This window comes from Lutjanus erythropterus, chromosome 20 (genome assembly GCF_056507025.1).
Source record: "Lutjanus erythropterus isolate fLutEry1 chromosome 20, fLutEry1.hap2, whole genome shotgun sequence".
NCBI lineage: Eukaryota > Metazoa > Chordata > Actinopteri > Lutjaniformes > Lutjanidae > Lutjanus > Lutjanus erythropterus.
Window position 1 is genome coordinate 30,999,631 of NC_139336.1, and position 16,433 is coordinate 31,016,063.

Here is a 16,433-nt window from a genome sequence, read left to right on the forward strand (position 1 = left end):
GAAATGATTCATCATATTTATCATAATCATCTCTTCCTCCATATTACGTCACAATGAAAAATTAATTTTGATTAAAAGGAAGTTCACTGTGTGATACTGTTCCTATCGCAATCAGGTGAAAGAAAAGCCTGCATGGAAAACACAGAATGATTTAGAAAACAGTGAGCAGTTATGTGAAGTGTACACATTTTTCAGTGATTGGGCTAAAACATGTAAAGTTTCAGATGTGTTTTTTAAACGTTTTGGGAAATATGCATATTTGTGTTCTTGCCAGGAATAGATAAGCAAACACAAATCACCTCAGAGCAGTGGGACGCATAACTAAGAGAAAATGTCATCTTGCTGTGTTGTTGGGTGCCAGAATCGAAGTAGTGATGGCTCCAAATTGAGGTTTTATCAAATACCAGCTGCCACTGGCAGTCAAAAAAAACAAACCAAAAAAAAAAACCAGACAACTGTGGTTGAATGTGATAAGACAAAAGCTGGGCAGATGTGTGCAAGTCAGGACAAAATAAACAAAACAAACTCACAAGATGTCAAGAAAGGAAATAACCTTACACCTTTTTTACTTATTAAATAGAAAAATGCACCTTCTGAATTCAAGCTTGTCTCTTTTCCTGATCTAAGACAAGCTTTAGTTGTCACGTTAACGCCATAAAAACACACTTCACTTCATAATTCACACCACAGACAGAAACAAATCTTACTAAAACTGTCTTGGTCAGTCTTTCCACTGTTATAACAATCACCGACTTGTGTTTCGTTTGGCTGTTTCTCTCTCAGTCTTTATCCACGGTGCACCATCCTCCAGCCCAGTGAGTGAGTACTGAGCTGCCGAGTGCATCTCAGGGCAGCGCCTGTCACTCGTGCAGACCATTAAATTAGCAAAATAAAATGACAAAAATTGCCCCAAAAACAACAACCAGCAAGGGACTCGCCAATACCCAGTATATTCACGCAATCGCATGACCCCTTGGCAATTGTAGAACGATGTTTCATCCACTGAGTGAGCGTGTACAGGTTGACCAGTCTGGTCCCGTGGTTAAATCCTGGAAAGCGAGTGACGATAAGAGCTCGTACAGCTGTATGTTCTTCGACGATTGTTAAGAAACAAACCAAAAACTTGCTAGCTAGTGTCGGGTAATGTGTTTAGACAGAAACAGAAACAGAAAGGGGGTCTATTAGATGAGAAGATCGATACCACTCTTATGTTTGTTAAGCTTGAAGTTACCGCCAGCAGCAGCTGGCTAACTTAGCTTAGCATGAGGACTGGAAACCAAACAGCAATTCTAAAACTCACTGATTAATAGTATATCTCTTATTAAGCTAATGAATTAAACTCATGTTTTAATTTGTGAGCTTTAGGCTGGATTTCTGATAGCAGGTAGATTTTGTTTGGCCAGTTTTTTGTTCTCTTCCTGTTTCCAGTCTTTGTGCTAAGCTAAGCTAACTGGCTGCTCATGATTACTATATAGACATACAATAAATCTATAGGTACAGTGGAATCAATCTTCTTATGTAACTCGTAAGGAATAAGAATAAATGTTTTGCAAAACTATCAACAATACTTGTATAATCTTATCTATCTGTATAAAGGCCATCTATATATAAAGCTGACCTTTTCTGATTAGACCACTGGGGATAAAACTATTACATTCTGTTTCCTTCCACTCTCCCTTCCTCTGTCTGTTGCCGTTTTTAAAGTCCCTGTCTACCAGCAGCGATGACGACATCCGCTAAAGCTACGTGCTAATGATGGAAAACTGGACACGCGGTGGGGCTGTGCATGAGGCAGGTAACGTGCCGCGAGCGAAATGTTCCACAATAACGGTGAGCTCAGCACCCTTATAGTCCCCTCGGCTCCTCCGGCACAAAATATATTTTTCACAGACTGAGGTCAAATCTGGGAACGTGTACCTGAGTGTGAATCAACAGATGGTACAGTTATAAAGGTGCAAGACGATAAACATATTGTGACGTTTGTGATGACTTCACCTCATGCAGCAGTTCAGAAGACGTGATGAATGTAGCAGAACAAATACACTCTCGAATGATCCCCTCTTGTGCTAAACCGTGCCGATGAGACACAACGGCCAGTTCATGCAGGACAGACCGTAGAGCAGACAACAAACAAACAGGATTGAGGGATCCTGAGTCAGCGAGGGCAGCTGAGTAGACGTGATGTTTCTTTTGTAAACCTGCCAGGAGATGAAAGGATCTATGCTGATCTGAGAATTAAGGATTAATCGCAGCTTAAGCCCCTTGACTGCTGCACAAATAGATGAGAGACAAGAGGGGGAAGAACCATTGAATTCAGCATGACTGCATGTTATGGGTCTTCAAAGTTCACGGTGCTAAAAACAGACAATTTAACAGCTTGCTTCTGAGATAGTTATTTATTTGAGGTCATCTGATAGAGGCGTAAAGAAACTGGAATGTTAGCCTACATGGTTATATGTCTTAGATTTGAATAGGGCTTTGTACAACTCTAAACATTCTTGTAAATCTGCCTCTTCACTGCACAGTTCACAAGGTGAAAGAAGAAACGCTGAATTCCTATTCAAGGATTATGTCGTAGGAGTGACCTTATGTGATTCTTACATATATTTTCTTTCTAAAAGAGTTTAAAAAATCTTCAAAATACAGGAAGTAAATGTTTTAAAAAACTTACACAAATACAAAAAAATATAATTTCTGTACAGAAACTTTTTCCAAAATCAGGGGTGGTCTTAGTCTTTGTTCAGACTACAGACAAAATAGATTAGTTTCTTGAAACTGATCTTTAAGACAGACTATCCGCACTGTTATTTGTAAGCGATCAGATTGGATTTGCATGTCCAGACGTCACCAACCTACACGCTTCAGTAATGATGGGTGCGTCAGTGACCTCGTATGCTGCTGCTGCTTTTCAGCACGGGTGCATGAGAATGACGTCCATCATCTCGCCCTCCAAACATATACGCTGCCAAGTCGAGGTGCCGCTGAATTTATCTGGTTCTACAGAGGAGTTCTGCACCTCGACTTCACGTTGCGGTTGTTTGGAGGGTTCTCTGGATCTGATGTGCGCTGCATTGCGAGTGACACAAAAGACGCTTTGAAATCAGGTTTAAGCATCCAGAGCGTCCAGACTGTGACGCATCTGGAAAACAAAAAAATCACATTGGACTAAAATTTCTAACCACCTCAAAATGTGGCTTGGATCCAATCAGATTTCGTGTGATTTTTTTTTGTCTGTCCAGGCTTTCTAAAGTCAGTCAGGATATGCCAAAAAATAGATTAGAGCTGTCAGTCTGAACAAGGCCTGAGACAGTTCAAGGTAAAACGTGTTTGCAGCATATTCACATGTGTATCTGCTCTCACACAACTAAAATACTTTTCTGTTTTATGGCCAAATAACTGAAACGGCTTGACATTTTGGGAAATGCACTTAAATTAAATTAAATGAGATGCTTCGTACCACTCTCAATCTGTCCATCTAATATGGAGCTAAAGCCAGCAGGTGATTAGCTTAGTTTCTCATAAAGTCTGGAGTTTAAAAACTCTAAAGCGGCCAAATTAACCATTTATATAAACAGTGAATGCTAGGAAGCTCAGCTACACTGAGGAGTGTCTGGGGGTGCTGCCACTGCTCACCACAGGTCTGCACAGCAAACATCACTGCATACTTCACAACAAAAAATGATGCAGTTTATATGGTGTCCCAGTGCTTTTACTCACTTATGCAAAAGTGAAGGGTGCCGAGCTTCCCAACAATACGTCCCTCTGCTCCTGAAAGAAAGAACTTGGCCAGCCAACACATCACAACCGGGGCAAACACCAAGAACAGCCCCAGCGGGGACAGAGCAGGAGGCATACAGGGGGAGAACAAAGGCCAACAGGTGCCATACATTGCCTGGCCCTGATTAGGGGATTGGCTGGGGGGGAGGAGTCGGGCCGAGGCTGTGTTCACTCACTGCACTACAGAAAGTATTCCCACCACACTTTCATGGGGCGTCAAGTCAGTCAGCTAATCACCCCTAGCTTCATGTGCCATTGAACAGATACAGTAGGCATGTAAGTGGCATCTATTTTCATCAAAATATCTATTAGTTCAAAGGTCCAGTTTGTGATTTATTGAGATCTGTGGGCAGAATGAGGCAGAAATGCAACAGAATATTCTTAAGTGTGTTTTTATTGCTGTATAATCACCTGAAAATAAGAATTATTGTGTGTTTGTTACTTCAGAATGAGCCGTTTGTACCTACAGAGGGTCCTCTTCCACATGCTGCACCGCCATCTTTCTATGACCTTTAGCCATTTGTGCTTTGCATGAGTTTAGTGGCCACCGTAGTTTCTCCAGGAACGGGACTGTGAGGCAAGGTGTTTGCAATCTGCAAGCACACCATTACATGTCAATAAATCCTGCACACTGGTCCTTTAAGATTTTATTAATTTGTTCTGTTTTTAATGAAAGAACTTTGAAATAATAAGATTCAGTTTGTCTTATTTTCTGTGTGAAGCGTGTGCACTGTGAGTTCTGCTGAACTGACAAACCAATAAATAAAACAGGTATTGGAAGTTTATTTCCCTGTAGTCCAGCAGACGAGACGTGGATATCTATATAATGTGGCACAACACTGAAACATAGCTGCAAATAAAGATAATAAACACTCCATATCCTGGTGACAATTTTTTTTTTCCTGACAACAAAGTAAGATAAAAGACGCAGCGGAGGAAACTTTGACGGCCATTTTTGGTATAGCAGGACACAAGAGATCTGAGCAGGAAGTGCGGGCTGGCGTGTTTTTGGGCTCACGTGACATCTAAATTCGAAAACAATGACAGGCACTGTGATATGGTTTACACAGATTACAGAGAGGAAGGAAACTTGGAACAAAAGGATTTGGTAAAGGAATCCAGCTCCAGAGCCGGACCTCCATTGAATGGCATAAGAGATGAGCGTTAGAAAAAAAAAAAAAAAAAAAATGGAAGCGTGGGTTCTGGAGACGAGCGAGATGGAGAGGAAGCAGGCCGAGAGCGCCGATAGAGAAGCTGATGACAATTCCTTTTGGAAAAAGAAGCTGTGTCTGTCAAAACAGATGGCAGCTGGTTAAGAAGATTAGGCGCTGTTACTACTGTTTCCAACGCCACTTCAGACTGATCAAACCCCCCCAAACACAGACAAACACACACACACACACACACACACACACTGCCCTCACAGAACTGTTTCCTCTCATCACACCCCAAAAACCCCGACCGTTTTCAGAAGAGGACAGCTGAAATCAGGACGAGTCCTCATGTTCTGTGTCACTGTGTCTCAATAGTGTCTTCGCTCCACTGTCAACTATTTCAGACTGACAAGACGTGGAAACAAACACATTTATTTCAGTTTTCTGAGAGTTCATAGAAAGTTATGTAAAATCAAAGAACATTATTTAACATTTTTTAACAACTTGGATCTTCCTTCCTCAATTAACTTAATGAGCATAATTATATCATTACCAACAGGAATGAAACTATGAAAATAACACCCAAAATGTGCTAAACAAGAATTTTCTTGTATGACATGTTGTTTCGTTTGTTCAGTTACTTAAAGGGATACTTCACACTTCATTCTCCAGTTTGAAGAACCAGCAAGACACAGGATAAAGACACACCATAAATTTGGGTTTCCCATCAAAAAAGTTTGTCTGACAAAAAGGTAAAGCAGTGAAAATATTCTAAATATTACTTATTCTTAAACTTTGTCTCAGGCTGGCCTTTTTAAGGTGGCTAAAATACATTATGCTGCTGACCCTGTCCACAGCAGTTTATCGCTTGGCTTCCAATGCTGGTACTCCTGCTGGTTTCTCCCATCTCCTGTAGATAATACACTGATTGTCGTAGTACCTCATCACAGCCCCACTTCTAAAAATCGGAATTTACTGGATGTGCATGTACCTTGTTGTCCCAGGCTGTTGATTTTGAATCAAATATCGTGTTCTTAAGGCAGCGAAAAAGATGGAATCCTTCATTCAGACACTGACCTCTGCAGCAGCAGATGTTAAACAGCTGCTGACTTGAATACCTTACATGTAAGATTTTATGATGCATGAAAATGCATTTTGCTGTAAGACTGTTAATTTATGAATTTATGTATTATAAAATTTAGACGTACAGAGGGAGGGGAGAGTACTGGTCGCCACAGGGGTGAGATTGTTGGGGTTGACCTTTTTCATGGTCATAGCGGGTTACACATTAATATTATGTTTACTGTTGCAGTGAATTTGTTCTGCCTCCTGCCTCCCTGCGCCTTGAAATAAAAAACAATTGATAGCATAAAAAAAAATAAAATCTGAACTATCCCTTCAATGGAGTGTGGTTTGACATTTTGGGAAATACGCGTCTTCGCTTTCTTGTACAGAATTGGAAGAATTAGAGGAGTTCAATACCGCTCTCACGTCTGTGAATATGAAGGTTGTCCCTGCAGATGATTAGCTTAGCATAAAGACTGCAAACAGCTAGTCTGATTCTGAAGTGTGGAGTGACAAGTTGTGGTTTTGTGGGGGTTTTGTGGGGTTTCTTCTATCACCTTGAAGTCACTGATGAAACTACCCGCAAAATCACAACTTTTGTTCTCAAAGTTTTTCAGTTAAAAGAATTAAACAAAGGAGATATGTTACTTGACGTGTCGTTAAACTTTAGGATGCTGGAAGATTAATTTGGACAGAGCTAACAAAGCTGTTTCAAGTCTTCATGATAAGCTAAGCTAAGTGGCTACTGGCTTTAGCTTCATGTTTAATGTACACAGTAGTCGATGTGTCAAATGTCAAATAATTCCTTTAAAGGACCAGTGTGTAGGATTTAGAGGCATCTAGCGGTGAGCCTGCAGATTTCAAACATCTCATCTGTCTCTCCTCTTCCAAGTGTGTAGGAGAACCTGCCAACGTCGCCCAAAAAAACATAAAAGATGTGTCTACAGTTACTGTTTGGTATGTCCATTTCTGGCTACTATAGAAACATGGTGGTGCAACATGGCGGCCTCCATGGAAGGCGACCCTCGCTAGATATAATCAGCTTATTCTAAGGTAACAAAAACACATCAGTTCTTAGTTTCAGGTGATTATACACCAATGAAAACATTACTTTGAACATTATATTACATTTCTGCCCGAAAATCTTGCACACCAGATTTTTAAACAGCTCCGGTCAAGTTCAGTCTCAGCATGTTTGTGACATTATTAATGGGCAAATACACATTTTAATAAAACTCCAGAGACAACACACGTTACTTCATCAGTTGGTTGGTTTATTTATCATTAGCAATGACACCAAATGTACTCTACTGTTTTCACTTGCTATCATAGGAGATGCATTTTGAATTGTAAACAGTGAAAATGATAAAATGCATTTCAGAAAACTCCTTACAAGCAGTGTATGACCAGGGAAAAGAGCAGACTGTACCTGCTCTTGCTCACCTATTTGTATTTTTTTTTTTAACAATACATGTCATCTTATAGTTTTGAGTCTCTCATATTTACATAGATACAGCTGGGTCCCACATTCATCACCAGCAGAGACCTATTGGTTTTTTGTTTTTGTTTGTTTTTAATGTGTTATCACATATTTTTCTTAAAGAATTATATTTACAACCATAACGCCCCCAGCTGCCTGCTGCCGGGGGTTAACACACAGTTAGAATCACTTGCTTAAAATTCATTAAACTACTTATGTTTCTTGAAAGTTTGCGTTGTAAGTCAACCTTATAGCTCTAAGTTTTTTTTTCTTAACAAATAAAGTTAATACAGAGCTCAAGCCGTTCGTCTTTCCCCATAAAAATTCAAAAAATTATCCAAATAAAATGAAACAAACCAAACATAATAATAAAATAAAATAAAAAATAAAAAAAAATATTGCACTTAAAGTTCAGGACAGCATTGGACCTGTTTGGTGGTTAAAGAGGAAAAAAAGTGAGAGCTTTTAGCTGAGTGCTTTAGAGGAGGTGAAGGTGTCTGTAGAAGCATCCAGCAAGTTAATCTAAATAAATAGGCAAACTTTTTATACAACATGAAGCTTTTTTTTTTTTCCTCGAGCAACTTCTTGTGTATTGCTCAGAAAGAGAACTAGGGAGTGCAGGTTGGAACCCTAACACATATAAAAACAGTGAGAGTGTGTAGAAAAACAGAAGATAAACCAAGCCGGAAAACCTGTCATAGCAATGTCCTGAGAATGCTTCCTCGGTTAGTCCAGAAATGAGCTACAATGTTAACGGAAACGTCGTTTTGGCTGCGCGGAATAGTTTCTCTTCTTCTCGAGTTTTTTTCGTTCCTTGTTGTAAACAGTCTTTGGAGACAGGAAGCAAGTCGTCGCTTTTTCTTTCCATTACTGGCTTTGAATGTGACTTTTTAATGTCTTTTAATGTGAGAGCGGCACACATCTGTGTTTCCTCACAGCTCCAGTCTATCCGGTATTTGTGTTCTTTGCCCACCGCTGTCTCCGTCGTTGTCCCTGTTGATCGCTCACAGTATCTTTCCACAGTCTTGGGATGAACTCAATAAGGTGAAAGCTGTTTACAGAAGCTTGGAGAGAAGGGGAGGGGGGTGTACGGTGTTTTAACAGAGGTGCAAGTGAAACACAGCCATAGCGCTAGCTTTCAATCAGACATCTTGTTTTTTTCCCCCCTCTGTCATACAGTATACAGCCTGATTTACAGAAAAAAAAAGACAAAGAAGAAGAACTTTGTGTCGTACCGACAGCTTTTAAGTGGCTTCACAGAGACGAGGTGGAGGAAAGGAGGGGATTTTTAAAAGGAAATTAAGGAAAAAAGTGACAAAACAGTACCGGACTGTCTTCATGTCTTGCAGGGGTTTTTTTCTGAGCAACCCCTCCTTTTCTCCAGTACAACTGGACAAAAACTTAAAAACACGACTGACAAAAAAACTAAACAAAGAGAGACAGTGATCAGACAAGCGTCCAGCTCCTGCTCCAGCCCCTCGAACACCAGTGGGGCTTCGGTATTTTTAAGCAACATCCATCCATCCATCCATTCATCAGTCCATTCATTCATCCAGCCACCTGGTAACTGTGTAAACTACATTCCTTTGCAGTGCCATTGCTTTGCCGCGTCCTCTCACACCACAACAACAACAAAAAAATCATAGTGGACAGGATGACAGACACACGAGAACAAAATAAAAATAAAAAAGGCAAACCTCACATCCCGCCCACCCACTTTTTCAAGTCTGCCCCTTTTTTTTTCTCTCTCTCTCTCATCATCATCATCGTCATCTTTCACTCCTCCTTATATCTTTTTCTGGTCTCTTATGATGAAGATGAAGTCGGAGTGGAGCTGGGCTTTTTTTGGTTGATTAAGTCCGAGTAGAGTTCTGAGCGCAGGAAGCGTGGGTATGAGTCCTTCTCCATCAGCCCGTATATCCGCCTCTGTGCGAGGTCAAAGCAGGAGCGTGTCACATTCTGCAGGTTGTCCTTAGTGTGATCTCTGGTGTACGAATCCAGATTTACCTGCGGGAGAACAGAATAAAACAAAGTTAGAAAAGTAGAAGATTGTGTTTTTCTTGTGAAGGAGCAGAAACGGTGAAAATGCATGTTTTGGCGCTATATTTATACGCGTTCTGTACGCTCTCACTCACCTCTTTACAAGACTGGATGGCGATGTATTCTGCAAAGATTTTCTTGGCTTTTGAGGCCATCTTGGACTGTGACTTGATCTTCTTGTATTCCTCACATGCTAGCCAGAATTCCAGATTCTCCTCGCTGAACTCGGTGCGCAGGAAAGCTCTGAACGCTGCCAGACCATCTGAGGGAGAGCAGAGAGGAGGAGAAACAGAATAAACAAGAGAAGAGTTGACTCAAGTGCCATGGCAACCTCGCAGCCGAAGTGCTCCTCGGAGTTTCAGCTCCTAAAATAGCTCTGTGTGTGTGTGTGTGTGTGTGTGTGTGTGTGTGTGTGTGTGTGTGTGTGTGTGAGACGGCTTTTTTGAGTCATGTGGTTGGAATAAAGTAGAAAAACGTTCCACACCGCAGCACATTTTCAAATCCTTTAAGTGACATCACCCCGCTGACCCATTCCTTCCTTACTATGCAGCATGGCAGCTATGTATTCCTCTATAAACATGTTGTGAATGAACAAAGAGGTCACTGTTTTAGCGTGAGGACTAATTCTGGCACTTTTCAAGTTTCGGTCCCGTTAATGATTTAAGGAAGAAGGCATCCGCGAGAAAGAATAGCAGGAAGCCGCGTCCGCCCACTTGCTCCCGTCTGCACCTTTCCGTTCCCATGAATCACCCACGCTGATAAGCGAAGCCAGCGCACGACGGTCATCTCTTACCTCATTTCTGGTGAGCAGGAGTGAGGTAAGAGGTGGAAGGGAGGAAATTAAGAAGAGGGAGAAAAAGAGAGCTGAATGAGGAACAGATGTGGCGCTGGCTGGGACTGAGCTGTGGGAGATGAATTGTGGGAAACCAAAATAGCAACACATGCAGGTCGCTTGATTCAGGCTCTCTTTGTAACGCATGGCCTCTGTCCGTTGGGATTAGGTAAACTTGCTGCAATGCACTGCGGCAGTGTTTGTGTGTGTGTAATCCATACATCAACACATACATAGTTCCTGTGCTCCGCCACCTTCCCCCTCCACCACATGCAAGCTCCTTATGTCTAAATTTACCCACTGTCCTGCACTAAAACATCTCTCAAAAATTATCCAAACAAAAGATTGTATGTAAAGCAGGGAAAAGATGACAACAAAAGAGTAACACACAAGGAAAATGAATAAAAAGTAACTTACATTTGTGTGCCAACAGCTTGTCAAGTGAGTCCCCCCATTTCAGCGCTTCCTCCGGGGTGGGCCTGCAGATGAAAGCAGAGCGATTCTTTAACAAGCCCATCTCTGCCAGGTTTCTCATTGTGTGACCCATCCGCAGAACTTTGTCTATAAGCTGGGTAGATGAGATGGAAACGAAGTGGAAGCGTGTAATTCCTCTCCCTCCGCTGGTCGTGTGTCTACTGGTCTGTTCCCCCCCCTCACATTCAGTTCTGCTTCGTGGATGCGCACAACACTGAGAGTCTGTCTGTCTGCTTCGCGCTGGTGGGGGTAGAGGCTTTTATATTCCCACTGAATGTAACTTGGAAGGCGGGAGGGGAGGGGCTTCGGCCGACCAATGGGGATGTGTTGTCGGATTTAGAGACCTCCCCCCTCCCCCCACCTCCAGCGTCTGTCTGCCCCCTGCTGCCTCTCATCCTCTCTGTGCATGGTTATAAAGCATGCCTCTTCACAGCGCTCATCTCTGATCCACATCTGAAGCCTTGTTGACACAGTTAGAAAAAGTTGCTAGGAACATTTTAGCCAATCTTGTTTTGACATCTGTCAATATTCACTTTCTTTTAAATCATTAAATCATGTATGTCACTGTAATCATTTTTATTTTTTGTCTTTTTTTCTGTTTTATCTTTAGGTTTTGTTTCACTCCCTTCACTTGTTCTAACTTATCAGTCATCTGTTAAACTCTTTGAATTGCACTACCCTGTATGAAAGGTGCTATACTTTGATCAATTGTTTGATCGACTGAAGATTTATTTGTACAATCTAACTTTTTTCCTCTTACTTTTGAAGCACATATGTGCAAACATTGCTTTAGCTGAAGCAGCTGCTTGGCAAAATACAAAACCAGGTTAATTTTCACAATAAGAGCCAAATGTTAATTAATAACATCATTAATCTATATTTATTATTATAATTCCACAAAGGACATTTATTGTGGCTATAATATGTAAAACGTGAGAGTGAGAGTTTTGACGCTTTAACATTTTGTTAGCTTCCTGTGAAGTCAATTCCAACCAAAGCACAGACACTGGAACAGAAACATGGAAACAATCTCTGATATTTCATATATGTTGTTTCAGTGTTTCTCAAAAAGGGGTACTAGTACCCCTAGGGGTACTTCAGAATACTGCAACGGGTACTTGTGCGTTAATGCAAAACGTCACGCATAATTCCTAAAATAATTAAACCAAAATAAGTTCAATAAAAATATTTGAGTAAACAGCATTTTATATTCAATATTCCTATTTTCAAAGCAGTCAGAAAACTGTCTGCTGCCGTAAGACTTCGCAGAAGAAGAAAGCAACAAACGTGACGGATGAAAATCAAGAGAACGGATAAGTGGTTGAAATGTGGAAAAAAATGATAAAAGAAGTGGAATCAAACCAAACACAGTGCCAACAAAATACCCTCAATATCAGAAAGAACGTGTTAATGAGATTTACCTTAATTAGCTGACTTTGATGGCGCATCGCTACCAAATTTGTTTTGTGTTGTTCAGGAGATACTTAGCTGAATTTCAAAGCGGGTGCATTATTGAAAAAAAAAAGCTTGAGAACCACTGATATTATGAATAAATTACATTTTTTAAACACATTTTCTAGATAATTAAAAAAACTGCACCCAAACAATTTACTTGTTACTATTGTTAGACAAGTTTTATTAATGCCACATGATACAAAAACACTCCCTTCACTGCTTCTGCCCACATGTCTGTCTTCTAAGGCCAGGTCATCACCAGTTGTGGCGAGACTCAGAAAACAGCCTCGCACACACACACACACACACACACACACGCCCACAATGCACATGCTACTGTCAGGAAGTGGCCACTTACTTGACTGACTTCATAGATTTGTCTAACTTGCTGGCTGGGTTGCTTCCTGGGGATTCATTCCTCCTCCGCAGGAACGCCAGCCGATTCTTCATGTCTTTGGCCCTGAGTGAAGGACAGATAGACGAGAGGAAGGAGAGGAGAGTTGGCGGGAGGGAAAGGCAGATTTATGGACAGAGGGGGAAAGTTGAAGGAGGAAAATGGAACAGAGAAGAGAGAAGAAAGTGTGTTGAGTCCAAGTCCAAAAGTCCACATTCAAACAATCCAAGGCATGGAATCACCAATTAAGTTCTTCAGCAACTGTAAATCCAATCCACATGAGTCAAACCCAAAAAAAAGTGCCAGAAAAGATGAAAATAAATGCCATGTTGTGTACATTGTAGTCTTCAGCCAGGTGTGTTGGTATGGTGGGACAAGATTTTCTCCAAAAAGGCAGCTGTCAAGCTCCCCTTTCCTCGCTTCGCCTGTCAATCTAGTATCTCTGACAGTCTTTCCTGTACTGTGGATGCGTCCCTGGCAGGTTCCTCGGCAGGGACTGAGCGAATGTGGCAGAGAAGGAGGAGAGAGACTCAATCCTCACTCCTCTGTTTCATCACGCCATTCTCCATGTGCCTGGAGGGCTTGCTGAGAGGGAGCTGACCCAGGGCCGAGGCAACAGGGCACAGTGACCTCCTCACCCCTCCAGCAGCGGCGGCAGCAGCATCCAAAAGTCCTCCTGACCGCCCACCTCGGATGTTTCACCCTCCTCCAACAAACTCAGACCCCCTGCGCTGGAACGTACGCCACCTTAAATCTCACACAAGGTGATGCACCACCCCTCAGTCCCCTTGGGATGCTTCAGAATCCTGCGCATTCCCATAATCCCATGGTACGTGTCCTGGCTTTTCCCGACCTGGAGCACGTGCTGCCTCATTGGGATGTGACCTCACTCAACACCCATTTCCTGAGTCCCTGCTTTTGATTTCCACTGTGGATTGGCTGGCCCGCTAATAATGCAGCGCTCGCCGGCCCTAATCACTGCAAGCTGTCCCAATGCCAGCTCACAGCCCCCCCGAGAGCATGTACACCCCAAATTAAGACACAGGGCTTCCAGTTATAGACACTTATCATTCAAATATGCACACACAGCGGGCGGCGGGAGATCACACAACTGCAGAATGGCACAAATACTGTACTGGATGAAAGGAGGCCCACACAAACATTTCAAAGAATCCCCTCCTTTGCACCTGTGCCAACTCATGCCCACTTCACGGTGCTTTCATGCCACTCACAGGTGTTGGAAAACTCCCCATCTCCTCCTGGGCGTGCATGTGTGTGTGTGAAGGGAGGTGGAATAATTTATGCAGGCGTAAATGCGCCACACAGCGCGGCTGCCGATGTGAACAGAGAGCACAGTCAGCCCCTCTGATGTGAGTTTTTCCAACTTTCCGAGGGAAGGAAAGGTAGAAACATGCCCGTACGCATGATACAACATGACTGCATGAGCTGTTGGAAGCAGCTGCTGAATAGCTCCTTTAAAAACGGGATGAGTGTGACTTTGTGGGTGTATTGATTTGGGTGTGTTTGGGGTTTTGGGGGAGGGGTTCAGCCAGTGCAGATTACTTCACTCGGATCAGAGAACCACAAGAGGCCTTTTCTTTTTTGAAAACGTCTTAAAAAATGACCTACCAATGAATGAAAAAATGGTACGGAATCTACAAAAAGCTATGTGAAAGAGAAATTCAATGTGAGGAGACAGATGGATAAAAGACGACAGAGAGATCGAAGAAACGGACACATTTCATAATGAATTCCACTTCTGATCCTAAGGAATACCTGAACGGCCGCACAGCACGGCTGGTGGAGCTATGACTCATCCATTGATTGAACTAAGTGCCCTGTATGAATCAGGCTCAATCCAGATGCTGAATTAGGGCCTCTGTTTCAGGGAAACAACAGGGTGCTCTAACGCAGCATCCCTGTGAATAGCTTGCAGCCTGAAGGACATTATTACCCAAATAAAAAACTCTTTTGCTGTTAAATAAACTCATAACATCAGAGCAGGATTCATTAGATTGTTCTATTTTTAGGTCGTGCTCAAGGCAATTAGGTCTCGAGCTGTGCATGTGTTAGCTAAAAAAGAGCCTCTGTCTTGCCAGTAACATGTGAGGAGGAGAAGAAACGCGTCTTTTTTTTTTACAAGGGCTGGAAAGTATTCTGTTGGCCTGACAAAAGACGACTTTATTATTTATGTCTGGGTTTTATACAAGCTGAGCCTGCATGGGAGGGATGTGACAATGATGTCATAACAACAGACACTTTAAGGGAAATGTGTGTTTCTATCCTGCCACCATGTGGGTGTCGATGGATACTGCAAACACAAACACTTTGAGGCCTTTCGAGCAGAACAGATTGCTCGTGAGACGTTCTTTTACTTCTGTCAAACCTGTAAACATCATCCCATGATTTATCTTTCCACCTATCTTTCAGGAAAATCAAATGCGGGACAGACGCTTCTTGAAAAACGTGCGATAAATATTACATATCATGAGGCTGCCTCATTTAAAGCACCACATGCTGACTGCAGTAACACTTTCTTCTGTTGTACTGCAGGAGGTGTGAGGTTTCTGGAGCTTTTCCTCCTGCAAGACAACTCAGCCGATACAGTCAGAAATGAAAGTGCCTGTGTGATTATTAGCTCAATTAGGAGTCAACATCTCCCTCAGTGAGGGCAGACAGTGTTAGGGAACAGTGAACTACATGTGATTAAACTACATTTCACAGTAGCTTACTGGTAGTCCAACCACATTCATATTTTCATTGTTATTTAGCTGCCATACCTGTCTATACTGGTAACGGTGGATATATGGTCTGATATGCATTTACTGAACACAATGCAGATTGTCTTGATTTTTTAGAGTTTTTTATATATTATATATATTTTATCCTTTTAATTAATTCAGGTTTTACATATATATCCATGGTTATTTATAATTATCAAAACTATCGATGAAAGTTTACTGTTTCAGTGCCCTGATATCATTTTGGACACTAACATTTATTGTTAAATTATAAAATTATCCTGTCTCCATTAGATATCCTCGTCACAAGTGTTAACTGCTTTCGAGGGATTATTATATTTTGTATAAATAATATTGGTCTCAAATCAAAGCATGTCCCATGAATAGTGGAGTATTTCATCTTTGTGGTTTATGTATGACTTGTGAACAAGTGCCCACTGCACACTGTCGGTTTGAACTACTTTTTCTAAGTAGCTTTAGTCAACCAAACTAAATTTATCCCCGGTGTCGCTTCGCTGTACTTCAACTCCTTTCAGTGTAAAGTAATTGGTAAGTTACAAAGCTCTGCCTCCCCAGCGCTGAGGCCAGACACATTCTTTGAACAGTGTCATGCAGAGGGCCACAGACATGTCTGCGTCCTCCAGACGTAGAGATTTGCATTGTTACAACACCAGAGATTTGCAAAATAAGCTCCCTAACTATAACTAATCACCTAAACACAATTCAAATAATACCTCTTGAATGAAACTCTGAACTCTAAACTAAGAATTAAAACAGCAGGAAAAGGGGCCAGCTATTTTTAACAGAAAAAAAAAAAAATGGGTACACATATTTTTAGAGTCACATCACTTAATCTACCCAGTGTTCTTTGCACCTCTGTTCTTTATGTGCTAATGGCACTTCTCACAGCTGTTCACTGTGAGAACTTCTGTATTTAAAGTTGACACTTTCCTGTATCTCTCCAGCTGAGCCTGCTAATACCTCCCCAGCACGAATACAATTAGCAACGTACTGCATCGCA

The 16,433-nt window shown here is 41.8% G+C and overlaps 1 protein-coding gene across 1 annotated transcript in view; it reads right to left on the reverse strand.

Annotated features, from left to right (window-relative positions):
- Window positions 1-7,249: 7,249 nt before the first annotated feature.
- rgs3a (regulator of G protein signaling 3a) overlaps window positions 7,250-16,433 on the reverse strand; it is a 179,679-nt gene continuing 170,495 nt past the window's right edge. The window contains exons 16-19 of the mRNA XM_084746463.1: window positions 12,636-12,737; window positions 10,766-10,827; window positions 9,612-9,778; window positions 7,250-9,483 (exon numbers count right to left, since the gene is read on the reverse strand). Coding sequence (XP_084602589.1) covers window positions 9,283-9,483; window positions 9,612-9,778; window positions 10,766-10,827; window positions 12,636-12,737 — 532 coding nt within the window. The 3' untranslated portion in view covers window positions 7,250-9,282. The remainder of the gene's footprint in view (window positions 9,484-9,611; window positions 9,779-10,765; window positions 10,828-12,635; window positions 12,738-16,433) is intronic.